Consider the following 18,915-nt stretch of genomic DNA (forward strand, 5'->3'; position numbering starts at 1 on the left):
AAAAGGATGACATCTTATAGTTCTGCAGAGGATTTGTCATTCCACGGAGCCTCATGGAGGGTCCTCTACGGAATGCATGTCTATAGCCGAGAAGGTGATTTTTCATGACTAAAATTTGAAATGCCCCTCCTCAAATTGTTCATTTCAGATAGATCCTTTTTAGCATCGAGTTTTTGCTTCAGAGAATATAAAAGGCTTCTTCCTATTCTTTGTCTTTCCATTTAAAGAAGCTACATTTCTTCAACCTAGTCTGTAAAATGCCAATCAATTAATTAATGAAAATGCTTTGACTTGGATACTAAATGAAGATTAAGGAAATCAGCTACCTTTAATGTACTAACGAAATGGGTTTGATTCATAATCACAAATATTTGTCAAGAAGAAATACAATTAGGGTTTTTTTTTCAAAATACAAATCTACCATGATTGTCTTTACACGAAGAACCGCCACAGTCAAACACCATAATACTAAGGTAGCATGATCAGGATTATCGGGACCTACCAAATTGTTTTGACAATTCCATAAATGTCTCCCAGGGTTTGTTATCTTCCAACACGTTCGTTCTTTAACTGGAACGCCACAATCGCAAAGCTTTACCTTTAGGGAATTTTAGGGTTTGTGGTGGAGATCTGGATACCAACTTCGATCGTGATATCACTTTCTGAACTAATAATTCTATCCTATGTCTGGGTTACAAGAAATTCGGCCTAGGATAATCCAAGTGGACACTTACGATTCTAGGGACGGAAATCGTAAGCCAATATGCTAGAGGATTCTTTCAAGTATGATGAAAACAAGAGCTTAAGATCGTAACCCTCTTCTGAAGAGGAAGAATTTTTTATATATTAAACGAGATTAGGGTTTCATTAGGGTTGGGTCGTCATTAGTTGCTTTGGAAGCAAGTAATGTTAATCCAGATTTAATGAGGATTTAGGGTTACCAAAACTAACGAGCTTCATTAGTTTTACCATAATCACCCTCAAGAAATTGAATTTCCACTATGTTCCCATATGTAACATTCGGTGAGGTTTTGGGGCGCTGCCCCAAACCCTGCAGGGGCTTTACCGTTGGAACCCGCTAGGAGCGCTGCCCCTAGACCTAGCCAAAGGGGCGTTGTCCCTAAACCCCGCAAAAGGGGCGTTGCCCCTTTGGAAACCCCGGACCCAGGGGCGTGCCCCCGGACCCCGACTAGTCGTCGAATCGGCTTCTAATTCGATCTTATATATGTGTGCACTCTGCACAACCCTGTATATATATTATAGTACAAATTATGAAGTCCCTTAGCTCACATGTTAGTTTCAATTACTTCAAATGATATGGTGATACTAAAATCACCAACATTACCCCTCATCGCGACTGAACACGAGTCACTTGTAGCTGATTCCTTGAAGTGGATAAGCTCGAAGACATTGTTCTTGAGCATGGAAAGAGTCAATGGAAAGGATTTGAATTTTCATAAAAGGATAAGAAACACTTAAATCATGGTTCAACTGAGAATTTCAATTAATAAGGATTATTGAACAACTCACTTCTTTGACACGTCAGTATCCCACGTAAACTTATTGGATACATCAGCATATCACATAAGCATTATAACCGGTAAACCGTCTAATTTTTTAGATAATTGTGTAATTAAAAGGTAAAAATGAAGTTTAGTGATCTAATATACAAAAAAAAATTAGTAACCAACTTAGTTAAATGTCAAAACTTTCATATGTTACAGTATCATTTTCCCACTATCAAAATATTCTTTCAAAGTTTTTACAAAGCTCAAATTAGAACATTTTCATTTTTTGTCTCTAAAGTTCCAAGTTTGAGACTTTTGACCCATAAGTTTTCTAAATTCACAAGATTTAAGACATAACAAACAAGTATCATAACCGAAAAGTATTCAAACGTAGGAAACTTTTACATGTGTAAAATTTTCATATAGACATAAATTTTCATGATCCACTTGACTAAATGAAATACATCAAAATACATCAGTCTCATTAAATTTAAATATCCCCATTTTCCTCTATACTATCTACTATTCTATACAACCCTGTAACCCAACAATAAAACAATTAACTTTCTCAACCATCAAAGTTGTTTCTTGTCCATAAAAACCGGAAACTTTAGATAAATTGTTAAAATATAAATGCCAAAAAAAATATACATATATCCGCGCTTCATTTTTTTTTTTTTTTTTCAAAATATAGTGATTCTTTTGTACCTTAAAAAGGTGATTTGTTTGAAAATACAAGGACCGAAAGTTAATTGTTAAAAAATAGAGGGGCATAAGCGAAAAGTTCTAACTCACGGCCGCAGCCAAAGTGGAAAGCATAATTAAGGATGAGATTCCAATTGTTATCCAACTCATAAATGCCAAAGCAACCGCCAATTGGTATTTTTGGCATTCCACAAAACCACAACTTCCCAAATCATTAAAATACAACACGGTTATTCCTGCAGATGAAGAAGCAGCTGCAAGGCTCAACATTGAAATAACCTAACACCAATTTTAAGTACAACATGTTAAAAAAAATATAGGATTAATAATACAACTAAATGCAAGAAATATTTATACTTCTGTTTATTTCTTTATTTTAGCATCTTATTATTATTCCATAACATTGTACTACTTTCAATGTTTTTTTAGACTATGTTTATTGGCAACGTAACAACCAATCCCAATTTCACAAACAAAACAAAAAATAAGTTATTTAAAAAATGAAAAGTGACAAGAAAATAGCAAATTGAGTTAGGAACAATTTAATCTAGTCAAAAAATTTATCCAATTATAGCATTGTAGATTCGATTTTTTTTCTTATTATGACATATTTCAAAGTATAATGTTGTGATAGGAAAAAACGAATGAAGGATGCTATAGTAAATCAATCAATGGAATTACATTACTATTTCTTGAATGTATCCCAAAAATAAATACCCAAAAGGGATTTTATTATGAATACTGACCCAGTCTCCAACAACGAAGAGGCTCAGTAAACCGGGATTATGGAGGACTTTCTTCTTTGCCAAGGCACATGCATCTAGGAATGCAAGTCCAAAGCTCCAAATCACTTGCAATCCCATTGAAGCAATTAAGTAGCTGAAATAGTTAAGTAATTCCACATTTAAACTCAAGAAAGCCCATATTACATGAAAATTTAATAACATTATATATGATCAACATTAAGCGGATGTTTGGATATTACTTTTTCAAAATTGTTATTGTGAGTTCAAGATTCATAATCAAAATTAGATGATCATTTGATTAAAGTTAGCATTGTACTACAATGGGCATGTACTTGACTAGGACGAAGACAAATGTAAACCGGACAGACATTGATATTTTAAATATCAAAACGGATAAAAGATTTTGTAAAATTTTCACCAAACGTTTCATAGTTGGATTTGCTATAGAATATATACAAAAATATCTAGCCATGTTTGTGAATTGTGATTCATTTTTTTTAGAATCTTTATAAATTGCACGGTGAAGCATTAAATTTGACACGATATCGATATATGCAAGAAATAGCATAGCAACACACTTTTATATATTATGTATTAAGCATCCTACTTTCATTTATGTCTATTATAGTCTTGTACTTTCAAAGTTTTTATGTATTATTATTATTATTTAGGAATTGTACTTTGAAAATTCTACCTATATTTATATCATTGTACATTCAACTCTTTTCTTATTAACATATCATACTTCGAAAATTTTACACCACTAGCATTGAATATTGCATGATATTGCTATAATTCATAGATTTTTTTAGAGCTACATAAAATAAGTAAGATGATACAACTATCCTTATATTTTGACCTTTATGTTTAATGAAGCAAGTATATTGATCTCAGCATTATCAAAAGGGTAAAACCCGACCCATGTTATTGATGCAATACGTTGCCAGATATGGTATTAAAGCACCATAAAACGGGTATTAATATTAGCCCTAATTCATGGATTTTCTTTTTAAATTCGTTGACTACGTATTACGAGAAATGGGAAAGAAAGGATATACCTGAAGGAAGTGAAACTGAAGAAGGATTTAGTGGAAGCCATTGAAGCAATTGAAGCAGCAGCAAACAGACACTGCAACAATCTCAAAATCAGAGCAGTCACTGTTCCAGGTGTTCCTGCGAAATTCCTCATCTTCGTTTCCCCTTCTTGTAAACCTCAAATTGAAAGAAGAACGACAATTAATTCCATGAAATGATAATCCATTACAAAAGAGGTATATGGGTTTTGATTCGATAGTTTCTTAATTTGGAGGAAGAGTAAAGAGGATGACTAGAAAGGAGGCTCAAGTAAGGAAAAAGAATTGGAGGTGGGGGATGCAGGGCAGGTGGAAACAATGATAGAAAGACCAAAACACAATTATTGCAATCCCATTTAAACTTCGATTAATAATAATATAATACCCTTTTGACCTTTTCCATTAATATAAGAACTCGTATCCATTTGATTTTATATTTTTTTTTATCCTAAGAATTATAACCAAAAATAAGTAAATATTTGAACGGTTTTCTAAATTATTTTATCAGAAATAATAGATATTTTACTAATTTCATATTCATATTTAATTTGTTATTGGTATAATCGTAAAAATTGTGATTAAAAGTAAGATGTGATATAATGGTAAAAGTTGGAAGTAGGATGATATGATGGAAAAAAAAAAAATAGTATGATATTTTCTAAGTTATAGTGTGACGTTATAATTTGAGAATACTAATGGACAATATGTTGGGAAAAAATATGATGATATTTTCTAAGTTATAGTGTGATGTTATAATTTGAGAATACTAATCGACAATTTATGTATCTGTCAATCCATCTATGTAACATAATAATTAAAATCATAGTTAAGAAGTTTGATATTTGTACCAGGTGTGAGATTTGTGTTCTATACGGATGGATAAAAAAGAGTTAAATACGAATACGTAAATAGCAAACCACATTTATCATTTCTACGTTACTGCAGGGAATGGATTCATAATCTACTCTATAAATATTAATAATACAAATAAAAGCTGTATACATGCCTTGTAATATGTATACATCATTCTAAATTTTGAGATCAAATAAATTTATTCGAATTGGTAATTTTATAATAACGTAAATACTAATTAACTATATTATGAAATAAAAACATCGATGAGTTGCATATCTTACAAGGAGGATGTAAGCATAATAATTAATAGCCCATTTAGTTATTAACCAACATCTTTACATGCACATAAAGAACTAATGGGATAATGTCTAATTATATCAAATAACAACACTAGGAGTATCAAATTATGAAAGCATTTGGACCCAATCGATATTTCAATCTTGGTGCTCCTGTCACTTATTTTGATCAATGTAAGCATATGATTCATGTATTTTAGAATAATTTAAACCATACTACAAATTATCGGAATATTGTTTTCTTATGCATTTCATCAAGCAAGTGATAGGCAAAAAAAGATTTCCAAATTAATAGACATACATATACATCTATAACAACAAATTGAGCAACCATAACTACACATTAGAGTAGTTAGTACTTTAAAATAGAATGGAAAATTTTTGTTTCTCTATTGGATACCTTTCTTTATTTATAGAAATATTAGAGATCATAAAATAAAAACCATGAATATGTAAAATAAGAAAAGAAATGTGTACACATACATATGTACACATGACATACATATGTACACATTACTATTATACTCCTATAAAAAATTAAATTTGTATTATTTAAGAAGTCAATCATATTTTAGAGATTCTATTTTCTAAGATAAACCATTTAAATTTTTAAGAATATGATTTTTGATATAAATCAAATTCAAAAATTGTTTTTCTGGTTTTTGGGAATAATTTTCCTAGAATTTACTTATTACTATTTAACCATTTAATGGTAGTTTTCTATTCAATGCACATTCCAAATTTATCTAACTACAAATCGTAATTTTTTTTATAGATGTTCTCAGATATGCAAATAAATATTTTTCAAATTGATTGATTATGTTATTATTAAATCAATAGACTTTAAGGTTCTAATTAGCGTGAGGTGTGACGTAACAAAATGTCAAGTCTCAAGTTTTATTAGTCGTGACGATCCATGATATTTGTTAAACCGTAACATAAGATGACATTTTATGTGTGTGTGTCTGTCTGTCTATATATATATATATATATATATATATATATATATATATATATATATATATATATATATATATATATATATATATAAAGTTGGATCAAGTGGGGACTCAAAAATAAATGAAAACTACAAGGACAAATCTTTGTCGCGTGATTGAAAAGATAATATCTGGAGATTTGATTTGATTTACCGTCAATATCTCGCGAGATGATATGATGTTTTTGTAATTATATACGAGATTTTAATATTTTCTGACAAAGGTTAATGGTTTTGATGCTAATAGGTAACAAAAACAAAAAAAAAACCAAAAAAACAAAAAAAAAAAAAACCAAAAAAACAAAAAAAAAAAAACACACACCAAAGTTCTTAAAATTTAATTTTGTACAAAATGAGCACAATCATGAAATTTTGAAAAAAAAAAAATACCTTTATATTTTTTTATTAAAAAACTCGGAAAAAATAATTCTCCAAAAATCATAAATGTTTAAGGGATACTTCTAATCAATGTACTAGTGACTTTGTAAAAAAAATTCAAAAATAAGTTTTTGAAGTATTTATTTTTAATTTTAAGAAATATTAATGTAAAAAAACTATTGAACATAATATGATGATTCAAAATATTTATGATTCAAAAGAAAAAAAAATTAATTCAACTTGTTTATGATCCTTAATTTTATGTCTAAAAATAATTAAACTCAAATATTTTATAATGCTTAGTTATATTTTTTATGATTCAAAATTAAATGATTCAAAATATATAATAATACATAATTTTTTATGAACAAAAACTTTATTTAATTAAATATATTATTGATCCAAAATCATATTATTCAAAAATGATTTGATTTAACACAATTTAACTCAAAATTTTATGATCCAAAAACAATATGGTTTAAAAAAAATATGAACGAAAAATATTTTGTTCCTTAATATTCTTCATATTTAAAATTTTATAGTTGTTAAACACTAAGAACTCAAACCGATATTTAGTTAAAAAAAAAATTAAAAACAAAAAAAAAAAACAATAAATTAAAAATAAATAAAAACAATAAACAAAAACACTAGTATCTTCAAGTATGTAGTAAAGATATTACAAAATAAAAAATTTTAAAAAGAAAAAAGATTTTTTTTACAATGTTGAAAAAAAGAGAAAAACGTTAAAACCAAGCATAGATCTGTTATTTATTTATTATTTTTAAATTAAAAAATTAAAAAACAAAAATAAATAATAAGACCCAATTAAATGTGAAACACCCCAAAAACAAGGTCCAAAAATTTCGTTTTGAGAGATTATTATAAAACCGTAAGTCATCCATAACCATAAAGAAAAACCATACATCATGTATCTCAAAACGTCCAATCAAGTACCGTGACAAAACATATGATAAAATATAAGAGTATCATAGCAATCCCAGGCTTGAATGTTGTGGTGTGTATCATGCGATCACCCCGAGCCCTTCCTTTTGCTCACGGTGGTACCTGAAACCAAAACTGAAACTGTAAGCACGAATCTTAGTGTGTCTCCCCAAACTACCACATACCATACAAATATCATGCAACTAGGAGATATGCCCCTCCCCCCCCAACTCTCATGAAAATTTGGGCCCCACCTACACTCCACTGTCTAGGAGATTCGGGCCCCACCCACACTCTGCTATCTAGGAGATTCGGGCCCCGCCCACACTCCGTTGTCTAGGAGATTCGGGCCCTGCCCATATTCTGCTACTAATATGAACACAAGTATCACACAAACAATAGGTATATCTAACATACAATCATATATCTATGCTCAAGTAATACTAAAAGAATCGGGCCCCGCCCATACTAGACTGCTAAGAGATTCGGACCCCGCCCATACTAAACTACTAACATATCATGTAGACGGGTCGACCTTGGTGCCTTTAACCCATCCCTACTTAAAGGAAACTCACCTCGTATGAATGACTGCTAAGAATCTGGGTGAGAAATCCCTATCTAATGCATTGGGTGACTCTCCAACTATAAATTCCATAATAATACTTAGTCAAAAGCTGATAACTATTCTTAGGATAAAATGACCATTTTACCCCTAGTCAAATTCAACATCCTGGTCAAAGTCAACCTTCCAGGTTGACCAAACTCGCCGAGTCATCCTTGTGACTCACCAAGTCCTAGAACTCAAAATCCTGGAATCGCGACTCGACTCACCGAGTCACCCCATGACTCGTCGAGTTCCCAAGCTACTTGTCATTGCGATTTATCGAACTAACTCATTGAGTCATCCTCAGACTCGCCGAGTCCTGGCATAATCAGAAAAGGGACAAGATCCTCCTACTCGTCTAGTTCCCTAATCAACTCGCCGAGTCCTATGAACATCATCAAGGTTTCTTCATCGGACTCACTGAATTCCCTTATGAACTCGTCGAGTCCCTTGCAGATTTGACCAAGTTAACTGGTTTCACACTTCTACAGCTCTAAAATATAGATCTAGGTCGTTTCCAATGTCCATTTCTATAAAGTTGGAGACTTGATGGCTTTGCACACCTTAAATGTACCCAAACTCAAGTCATAGCAGTCTACTTCCATGAACATGACCATGGCTTTGATGAAAACGAGTTCAAGAATCCTTTTATGACTCTTGAGGCTAAATATCTTAGGAAAGAGGGATTTCTTAGCATGCAACCCATGAGAAGCAACTTATCCCACTAAAAAAAGGTCAAAAATACCCATAAATCAACATTACAGGAGATCTAAGCTATGGGCAAGCACCGAACAACACTCTAACAGGGCCACATATTATCCGTGAAAACAATAGAGAAAATAATTCAAATCAGAACTCGACTTCAAGCATCGCGAGACCGATAGAAGAGTTATGCTGGCAAGCGGCGAAATCCCTTAGAATTTCAAGTCGGGGATTGAATGCTATTGAAAGTCTCTCCCTAGAAAGAGATGATTCGTTTCGGGAAACGGGGGAAACTAAGCCCATGATACATTGGACCATTCGAGATTCTTGCCTGAATCGGTCCTGTGGCTTATAGGCTGCAACTACCTGCGGAGTTCAGCAACATACACCCCGTGTTCCATGTTTCAAATTTGAAGAAATGCTTATCCGATGAAACTCTCGTCATTCCATTAAAAGAAATCGAAATCAACGAGAATCTCATTTTCATTGAAGAACCAGTTGAAATCATGGACAGGGAAGTGAAGCCTACTAAACAAAGTCGCATTCCGATTGTGAAGGTTCGATGGAACGCAAAGCGTGGACCGGAATTCACATGGGAACGCGAATACCAAACGAACCAGAAGTATCCTCACTTATTCTCATATCCTCAAACCTAGCATTCAAAAGAATTTAGGGACAAAATTTGTTGATGTATATTGTAAAAGTCGAATAGAGTGTTTTGTATAGTTTCGCATTTTATGTTATTTTACTAAGTCATTTTTATGCGAAGATAAAATGTATAGACTTAGTATACTTTTTGATGGTTCCCTATAAATAGGGACTTAGGCTAGAAGTTGTAAAACGATACTTGAACTCATTTCTGCTTAACTCTGTAATCAGACTTTATCAATATAAGATCTGATTAATATTTACTCTCTGTGTTCTTCATCTTAATTCATACAAATCTATCATTTCTGTTATAAATTCTCGATAACAATTCTCATCAATTGGTATTAGAGCAGGATTCAAACTGCTTAGATCTGATTTTCAGATAAGAATCATTTGCTTTTTGAGTTACAAATTTACTCAAAATTTTCCGCGCATTTTTGATTTTGAAAATCACTTTAGATCTTCAGATTTGAATTGATTCTGCATTTAAATTGTTAATTCGAGTAATCGATTAGTGATTTGTGATCAATTCGTTTGATTAATTCTGAAATTCATCAAGTTTTCAAGTTTTCAGATATTTTCTGTGTTCATCAATGGCGAAGTTCAACATGAATTCAATGACTTCTTTCTCTCACTTGCTTGGTTCATCAACTAAAATTCCAATGTTAATTCCAGACTACTATGATCAGTGGGCTGATAGAATGGAAGATTACTTAAACGGAATTGATGAAGAGCTTTGGAAGTGTATTGATGGAACAGTACTAGCTCCTGCTAATGTTCAACCAATTGGATCATCTGATGCGTCTACTAATGTTGAAGAACAACGCAATCGAATGAAGAAAAATGAAAAGAGATGCATGAGAGAACTAAGAGGTGCTCTACCTCCTGTGGTTTACAATTACATTCGTAGTTGTAAAACAGCTAAAGAGATCTGGAATACTCTAAAAGAAAAATATCAAGGAAGTGAGAAGACGAAGATCAATTCTGTGAAGCAGTGTCTCGTTGAACTGAAGGAATTCAGACAAAAGGATTCAGAAACTTTAGAAAGTTGTTATGATCGTCTGAACGAGCTTATATTTCGCTGCAATAGGTATGTAATTACTAGATCTACCATGGAGTTCAATCTCACTTTCATTATGAGTCTTCGCAAAGAATGGCACGGTGTGAGCATGATGATAAAGAATCAACAATGTTTTGATACAACAACATTGAATGATTTGTACAATCAACTGAAAACACATGAATGTGAGGTCACTGAAATGTATGAAGAATCATAACAAGCTATTGGTGGTCCTTTAGCTCTTGTTTCAAAAGTAACAGACACTGATGAAAAAGATGGTTCTGATATAGAAGGATTTTTGATGAACTCTGATGATGAAGCAGTAGCACACTATTCAAACAACAAAGTTAAAATGTTTTTCAAAAAGCCTTTTAATCCAAAAGGAAAGAATAGTAATGTGAAAAGTGAAGTAACAAGAACTGGAGGAGAAGAGAAGAAGAAAATGGAGAAAACAGATGGAAAACAAAAGAATGCGAATGAAGAGAAAAAGTTAAAAGGTGATTCAGGAATTTATTGCCACTACTGCAATGGTGCGAATCATTTCGCAGCTGATTGCATGTTGCTAAAGAAAGAAGAAAAGAAAGAAAAAGTCAAAGATGAAGCTTATTATTCTGAAAAAATTGAAGAGTTAAGGGCAAAGAACAAAGGAGTGTCTTTGGTTGCTAAGGGAGAGTCGGATGAAGAAGAAAGTGGAACGTATCAAATCTGGTCTTCTGGATCTGATGATGAAGAAATGAGGCATCCAACACATGGAGCTATGTTCGCAAGTTTTGAGGACTGCGAAGAGAACATTTCTGGGAAATGTTTTATGTCTAAATCCACAGACAAATCTCCCATGACAACCAAGGTACGTGCAATTATTGAATCTTTTAACATTCCTTTATCTGCTTATGATGCTGAAATTGTTTCGTTTGATGATACTGTGGCTTATTTTGATTCTGTTATTGTGTCTACTAGTAATGAAGCTAAGAAATTGAATGTGCAACTAAGTGAGACACAAAGGGAATTAGAAATAAAGAAGAGCAGGGTAGAAAAATTAGAATTGCAAATCAAAAACATAGATTGTGATAGGAATAATCTTTCGAATGATGTTAGATTGTTACTAGCACAAAGAAACATCTATTGTAATTCAGCTAAAAGGTTGTATGCAATATTAACTGCTTTACATCATTCTTCTGATATTAGCAAAGAACAACATAGGAAACTTCTACCTTTTCTTGAATATGAGCGTGAAAAAGTTGATGTTGTTTCTTATGATTGCGAAAGTACAATTGCTCAATTTGACAAAATACCGGATGATAGATATTCATATGGTATTGTCAAAATTGATGAATTTCTGAATGCTGATGAATTGGTTAACATTGTAAATGAACGTTTGACAAAAAGTGAACAAGTGAAAATCTTAAAGAAAACCGAAAATACAACTCTTACTTCGCAATTTAATTATGCTGATATTGATGAAAATTCTGATAATGTGAGTGAAATCAGTGAAATTGAAGAAGAAGAAGAGATTGATTGTTCTCAATTGTCAATTGTTAATATCACATCTAAGATCAAAGGTAAAGAAATAGTAGTTGATTCAATAGTAGAGGATAAAGTTGATAAATCTTCAACTTCGCAACATTGTAAATTTGATAATGTGGAAGTTGAAAGCTGGAAATTTGATGATACTAATGAAATTAAAGAAGAAAAGCAAAATTCAACTGAAACACATCAAAGGGTTGTGGTTGATCAAGTGTTTGAAAATACAAAAGAATTTGAAAAAGTTTTAAAAGACAAAGGTGCACATTATTTGGAAACCAACACAGTGGTATATCCGAATTTTGTATCTACTGATAAAGCTATTTTTCCAAATCAAGTTTTTGTTACTACTGGAAATGCTGAGAAAATTCATCCTGAGTTCAATAAAATTGTTGAAAAAGACAATCAAAAGTCAACACCTGAAGGTTTCTTTGCAAATCAAAACACAGTAGAAAACAATTTAACTCAAAATTCTTATGTATTTCAAAAACAAAAATCATTACAAAAATGGGTGGTTAAAGGTGAAAAATCAAACAAACCTTTTGAAAAGTTGAAAAATCAAAGGTTGAAATGAAATTAAATTCTCAAGAATTCAAATTGATGGTTGAAACTTTTTCAACAGAAAATAATGTTTCAAAAAGACAAGCAAGAAAAGCAATATTTTGGCAAGTTGTGAATAATGAAAAACAACAAATTTCAAAAACATCGTCAAAATTTCAAGATAAAAACACTAACACAACTTCGAGTTTTCATAAACAAATAAATTCTGTTGATAAGGTTTCATATATTCGCAAATATGACAACAATAGAAAATTTGAGAATTCGCAAAAATTTGCAAATAATCAAAAGTTTCCAAATGTTGACAAATTCACGAATAATTCATCAAATTTGAAGAAATCAAATCAAGTCAAAGCGAAATTTTCACCACAACAACCAAATTTTCCAAATCCTTCAATATCATCAAAAACCAAAGTTTCATACATCAAAGGAAAGTCTGATGTAAATATGATCAATAATTGGTTTGAAGGGAAAGGAAAGAAATATCAAGGTGCAAAGTTTTCAAAACAAGAAATCAAAAGTGCCTTTGATAAGTATGCAAATAATTCTTCAACTGCTAGTACATCATCTCATAATTCGCAAGTTCCGGCTCAAAAATGGAAACCAGTTATCAAACATGCGAATGTTGTGAAGGATAAGATTAAAATCAATGCGAATCCAAAACTAGTGAATGACTATATTTCAATATCTAGAACTAATGATGACGATATAATGGATTCAGTAACAAACAAAGTGAAAACATGGTTTTCAAATTCCAAAAAGTTGTTTCATTCTACTAATGATGGACCCAATAAGTCTTGGGTTCCTAAATTCTTTCATTAAATGCAGGTGTTATGTGACGAGCAATATGATCCAAAATGGTATATTGATAGTGGTTGCTCTCGTCATATGACTGGAAGAAAGGAAAACTTGCGAGATTACCAAAGCTTGGACAATGCTAGAGTTGTCAAATTTGGAAATAATCACAAGTGTCAAGTGAAAGGATATGGGAAAGTCACAAATGGACACTTCACAGTAAATAGAGTTGCTTATGTTGAAGGACTTCAACACAATTTGATTAGTGTATCACAACTTGTTGTGGGTACTGGAAATCAAGTAGTGTTTAATGAAGAAGGAAGTATCATCTCAAATACAAAGACAAATGAAATACTTCTGAAATCCAAACGATATGGTGATATGTTTACTTTGGACATCAAACCAATTGTGGGAAAACCAGCTGTGTGTTTACTATCAAAAGCATCAAATGATCTCAGCTGGCTTTGGCATCGAAGATTATCCCATTTGAACTTTCGAAATATAAATAAACTTGTAACTGAAGATTTAGTTCGAGGTTTACCAATATTAAAATTTGACAATGATTCTTTATGTGCAGCTTGCGAACAAGGAAAACAACATCGAAAAGGTCATCCGATTATCATAGATTCAAAGATAGTAGATCCATTGGAACTTCTTCACATTGATCTATGTGGACCATCAACTGTTGCAACGATAAATAAAAAGCGGTATATTTTAGTTGTTGTAGATGATTTCTCAAGATTCACATGGGTATTTTTTCTCAGGTTGAAATCTGAAGTTGCTCAGACGATGATTGATTTTATCAAAAAGATTGAAATTAGTTTGAAAAAGAATGTACGCAAAATTAAAAGTGATAATGGTTCGGAGTTTAAAAATCAAACTCTTGACAATTTTCTTACAAACAAAGGTATTTCGCATAATTTCTCATCACCATATACTCCACAGCAAAATGGTGTAGTTGAAAGAAGAAATCGATCTCTATGCGAAGCAGCCAGAACCATGCTCACATATGCGAATCTACCTCAATATCTTTGGGCAGAAGCTGTATCCACAACATGTTTTACTCAGAATAGATCATTCATTCACAGAAGATTCAATGTTACTCCATATGAAATAATCAATAATCGGAAACCTAATGTAAAATTCATTCATGTTTTTGGTTGCAGGTGCTTTATTATGAATCTCAAAGATAATTTGTCAAAGTTTCAAGCAAAAGCTGATGAAGGCATTTTCTTAGGATATTCACAGAATTTAGTTGCATACAGAGTGCTTAATAAACGAACAAGAAAAATTGAAGAAACTTTCAATTTAACTTTTGACGATTACTATCTTAAACAGATTGATAGTAAATTCGATCAGAAACCAATACTTGTGGATTCAAATACTCAAATTGATAATTCTGAAATTAATGATTTTGATTATGACTTAATTTTTGGAATTCCTGACAGGGCAATTAATGCAGAAGATAATGCTCCTGATAATCAAACATCAGAATCTTCAAAACATTCTGATGAATCAACAACAACTTCAACATCAATAACTTGTGAAAGCATATCAAATACTCATATGGAGGAGGAACACACAAGTGTTCATGAAGATTTTATACCAACTTTTGAGGGGGAGCATACACAAAATCAACAAGAATATCAAGTTGAGGGGGAGCATACACATAATCAACAAGAACATTAAGTTGAGGGGGAGCATTTACCAAATCAGGAAGAATATCAAGTTGAGGGGGAGCATTCGCAAAATCAAAATGCACATAATTCTGAGACGAATTATCCAAATGTAGATCATGATGAGAGAGAAGTTCATGAAACAGAGACAAATTGTCATGATAACAATGCAGACTTTCATACATTTAATGATAATTTTTCTGTTGCAGGATCTGAAAATGAAGATATGCATGAAGATGCAGTATTAGACTATGATCCAAATTATCCACCACTTGCGAAATGGACAAGAAATCATCCACAAGAACATGTTATTGGCAATTTACAAGAAGGTGTGTTGACCAGAGCTCAAATTCGTGCGAAAAATGAGGTACTAAACACTAACCAAGAACTTTGTATGTTTAATGTCTTTATTTCGAAAATAGAGCCAAAAACAGTCAAAAATGCACTCACATTGGGTTGGTGCTATGCAATCTGAATTGGCGGAATTTGAACGAAACAAGGTTTGGAGATTAGTTTCTAAACCTTCTGATGTTTCGATTGTTGGATTAAAAAGGATTTTTAAAAACAAAACCGACAAAGATGGCAATATTATTCGAAATAAAGCAAGACTAGTGGTTAAAGGATATTCGCAACAAGAAGGCATTGATTATGAAGAAACATTCGCACCTGTTGCAAGACTTGAAGCAGTTCGCATATTCTTAGCTTATGCAGCTCACAAAGATTTTGATGTTTATCAAATGGATGTTAAATGTGCATTTTTAAATGGCAAACTCGAAGAAACAGTGTATGTTGAACAACCACCAGGTTTTGTAAACACTGAACATCCTGATCATGTTTATATTTTAGATAAAGCTGTATATGGGTTAAAACAAGCACCAAGGGCCTGGTACGCAACACTTACAAAATTCTTGAAACAATCTAAATTTAAACAAGGATCAGTCGACCCCACATTATTTCGCAAGAAATTTGGGTGTCATCTAATGCTTGTTCAAATTTATGTTGATGATATTATCTTTGGTTCAACTGATCCAGCATTGTCACTTGAATTTGAAAATTTAATGAAAAGTCAATTTGAAATGAGCATGATGGGAAAGATAAATAATTTTCTTGGTTTAAACATAAAACAGAACAGGCAAGGAATTTTCATTAATCAAGAAAAATATACAAAGAATTTGCTGGAAAAGTTTGAAATGATTAATAGCACGAAGCTCAGAGTCCCTATGGCAGTAGGAACACGACTAACTCCTTCGTTAGACACTCCTGCTGTTGATCTAACAGTGTATCGCAGCATGATAGGGTCTTTGTTGTACTTAACTGCGAGTAGACCTGATATTATGTTTTTGGTTTGTTGTTGTGCTAGATATCAAGCAAATCCAAGAGAACCACATTTGATGGCAATGAAAAATATCTTTCAATATTTAAAGGGAACTGTTTCATTAGGCCTTTGGTATCCTGCGAAAACAGGATTTTTCATTCAAGCTTTTTCAGATTCTGATTTAGGAGGATGTACATTAGATCGAAAAAGTACGACTGGTGGATGTCAATTATTGGATGGAAAGTTGGTGAGCTGGCAATCAAAGAAACAAACTTGTGTGGCTATCTCAACTGCTGAAGCAGAATACATCTCTGCGGCTGCTTGCACTTCGCAAATCATATGGATTTAGAGTCAACTTCGTGATTATGCAATCAACATGAAAAAGATTCCTTTGTATTGTGATTCGCAAAGTGCAATTCGCATTTGTCATAATCCAGTACAACATTCAAAGACAAAACACATTGCTCTTCGATATCATTTTATCAAAGATCATGTGGAAGATGGGAATATTGAAATTCATTTTGTCAAAACAACTGAACAACTTGCTGATATTTTTACAAAACCTCTTGATGAAAAATCATTTGTTCGAATTTTAGCAGGTTTGGGGATGCTTAATGCGAATGCAGTTTCATTCACACAAGAATAAATGTTTTGTTCAGAAAATGTGTTCATATTGTTCAGAAGTTACAGTTCATTCAGAGGCTTCGCATGGCTTCGCATCCATATCAATTCGCATATGTGAGTAAATCAACTTAGGAAAGTTTTACATGTTGCTTTCTTATCTTTTGAAAAATCAAAAATACAAAAAGATTTTCATTTTTTTTGAAAAATTAAAAATACAAAAAGATTTTCATTTTTTTTAATTTTCTTTTGAAAAATCAAAAATCCAAAAAGATTTTATTTTTCTTTATTTTTTCAAATTGTGTGCTAAGACGTTACTGCAGGGCTAGAATGCGAAGTGGTCATACATTTTGTTTCTATGGGAAGGTATAAATTTTTTTGACTAATTAGGATGTTCCTAGAAGCATGTTGCTGTATGTAGACCAAAAGCCTCGACATGACTCTATGTGTGCAAAGAAAGCCTTGATGACATTATCATATGATAATTTCTACCCATAAAGGCTTATATTCGCATAAGTCACAAATGAGCTACCTTACTCTTCTCAAATGAGTTAAGAGTTTTCTGTTTTGTCCATTATAACAGAGGTACACTTTGATTCTCATCCAATCTTTTTAAACCAAACAATTCTTTCAATCCAAAAATTTTTTTGAAAAGATTTGTCCTTGAGGTTTTTGATCAAACCAATCAAAACTTAGACGAATCACAAATCTGTGTTAATGACCAATCATCATGAGTCCGTGATGAGAGTGAAACCCAAAAATCATACACTTTAAGGAATTCACGGGGAACTTTGTTCCATATTTTTACGAAACTTTTTTTTCTATATCACAATTTCGAAACTTCAAATCATATTCAATTCGCATGTGTGGTCTTGATCAAATATTTCGAACCCAGAATGTTTGGTTACCCAACAAGATCCAGAACAAATTTTTCATTTGAATATGCTTTCAGTGTAAGTTTCATTCGCAAATTCTTGTCATGATAAATATTTTTCCAAAACCAACTTGTCACTGACTACACTGGTCAAACAAGTAATTTCATTTACATTTTCTCACCTTATGTTAAGGTTGATATGTAATGAAATTTCAAACCAATCCAAATGACTTTTAAAAAGAAGCCCTTCGATACTTTTCTATAAGTATTCGATTGTAATTCACGGGACACTATACAAGCAGTTGATTATCTCTCTTGATAATTAATGAAGTAACCTTTTCCCAGGGTTTTACTGAATTCATGTCAATTTGAATTATTGACATCACAACATTCCAAATATCTTTGTTTCTTATCTTATTTCGTTTGGCACAATGCACACATGAAATCCTTGAGGTCCTGAGTACAACCAACTCAGGCTGATGATTTCGCAAGTTTGGCATATGACTTTACTTTAAATCCCAAAAGTAAATGAGCCTTGCTTCCATGCGAAGGGTTTTAAACGGTTACTGTTCTATAACGGAGACTTGATAGGCTGTATACTCAAAATCGTTGGTATTTTGTCCGGTTTTCAAGGAGATGTGACAGTTACTTTTTGGAATGTTGTTACCTTTTGTAGTCATGATCCGACTTTCAAGGTGCCACGTCGGATAACATTAAATGTATCCCGCTTCAATTTCAAATCAATTTTGAGCAACCTATAAAAGGGGGTTCAAGAACACTGGTTACGGTTACGTAAACAAGAACTCTTACAAACACTTTCAAGATTCAATCTTCATCCCAACTTCAACTTTCTTTTTCTAAAACCTAACAATGGCGGCCACTACTTCCAACACCGATGAAGTTCTTTCTCAGTCTCTGATGAAGATTCAAAGTACAAACTACCAAGTTCATCCCAAAGTTTCTGCTTATCCTGAAGGGTTAAAGATGCTGATTGTTGCCCTAAAACGTTCTGCTTTGGCAACCGCAATGTTCAGTTCATCT

General features: G+C 32.3%; 1 protein-coding gene across 1 annotated transcript; it reads right to left on the minus strand.

The window, feature by feature from the left end:
* Nucleotides 1-1,873: 1,873 nt before the first annotated feature.
* Nucleotides 1,874-4,372, minus strand: LOC145044899 (CASP-like protein 5B3). The gene is made up of 3 exons (XM_078993250.1): nt 4,018-4,372; nt 2,960-3,092; nt 1,874-2,492 (listed from the first exon to the last, which is right to left on the minus strand). The coding sequence occupies exons 1-3, from the start codon at nt 4,146-4,148 to the stop codon at nt 2,295-2,297; spliced, it is 462 nt and encodes a 153-aa protein (XP_078849376.1). The 5' UTR covers nt 4,149-4,372; the 3' UTR covers nt 1,874-2,294.
* Between the last annotated feature and the right edge of the window lie 14,543 nt (nt 4,373-18,915).

This window comes from Lactuca saligna, chromosome 5 (assembly GCF_052625555.1).
Source record: "Lactuca saligna cultivar CGN05327 chromosome 5, ASM5262555v1, whole genome shotgun sequence".
Taxonomy (NCBI): domain Eukaryota; kingdom Viridiplantae; phylum Streptophyta; class Magnoliopsida; order Asterales; family Asteraceae; genus Lactuca; species Lactuca saligna.

Excerpts from the sequence above, each read along its gene's own strand:
- LOC145044899 (XM_078993250.1), bottom strand. The coding sequence starts at position 4,148 with ATGAGGAATTTCGCAGGAACACCTGGAACAGTGACTGCTCTGATTTTG. Across the intron at positions 3,093-4,017 it reads TTCAGTTTCACTTCCTTCAG|CTACTTAATTGCTTCAATGG; the intron begins GTATATCCTTTC and ends TAACTATTTCAG. Across the intron at positions 2,493-2,959 it reads TCTTCGTTGTTGGAGACTGG|GTTATTTCAATGTTGAGCCT; the intron begins GTCAGTATTCAT and ends AATTGGTGTTAG.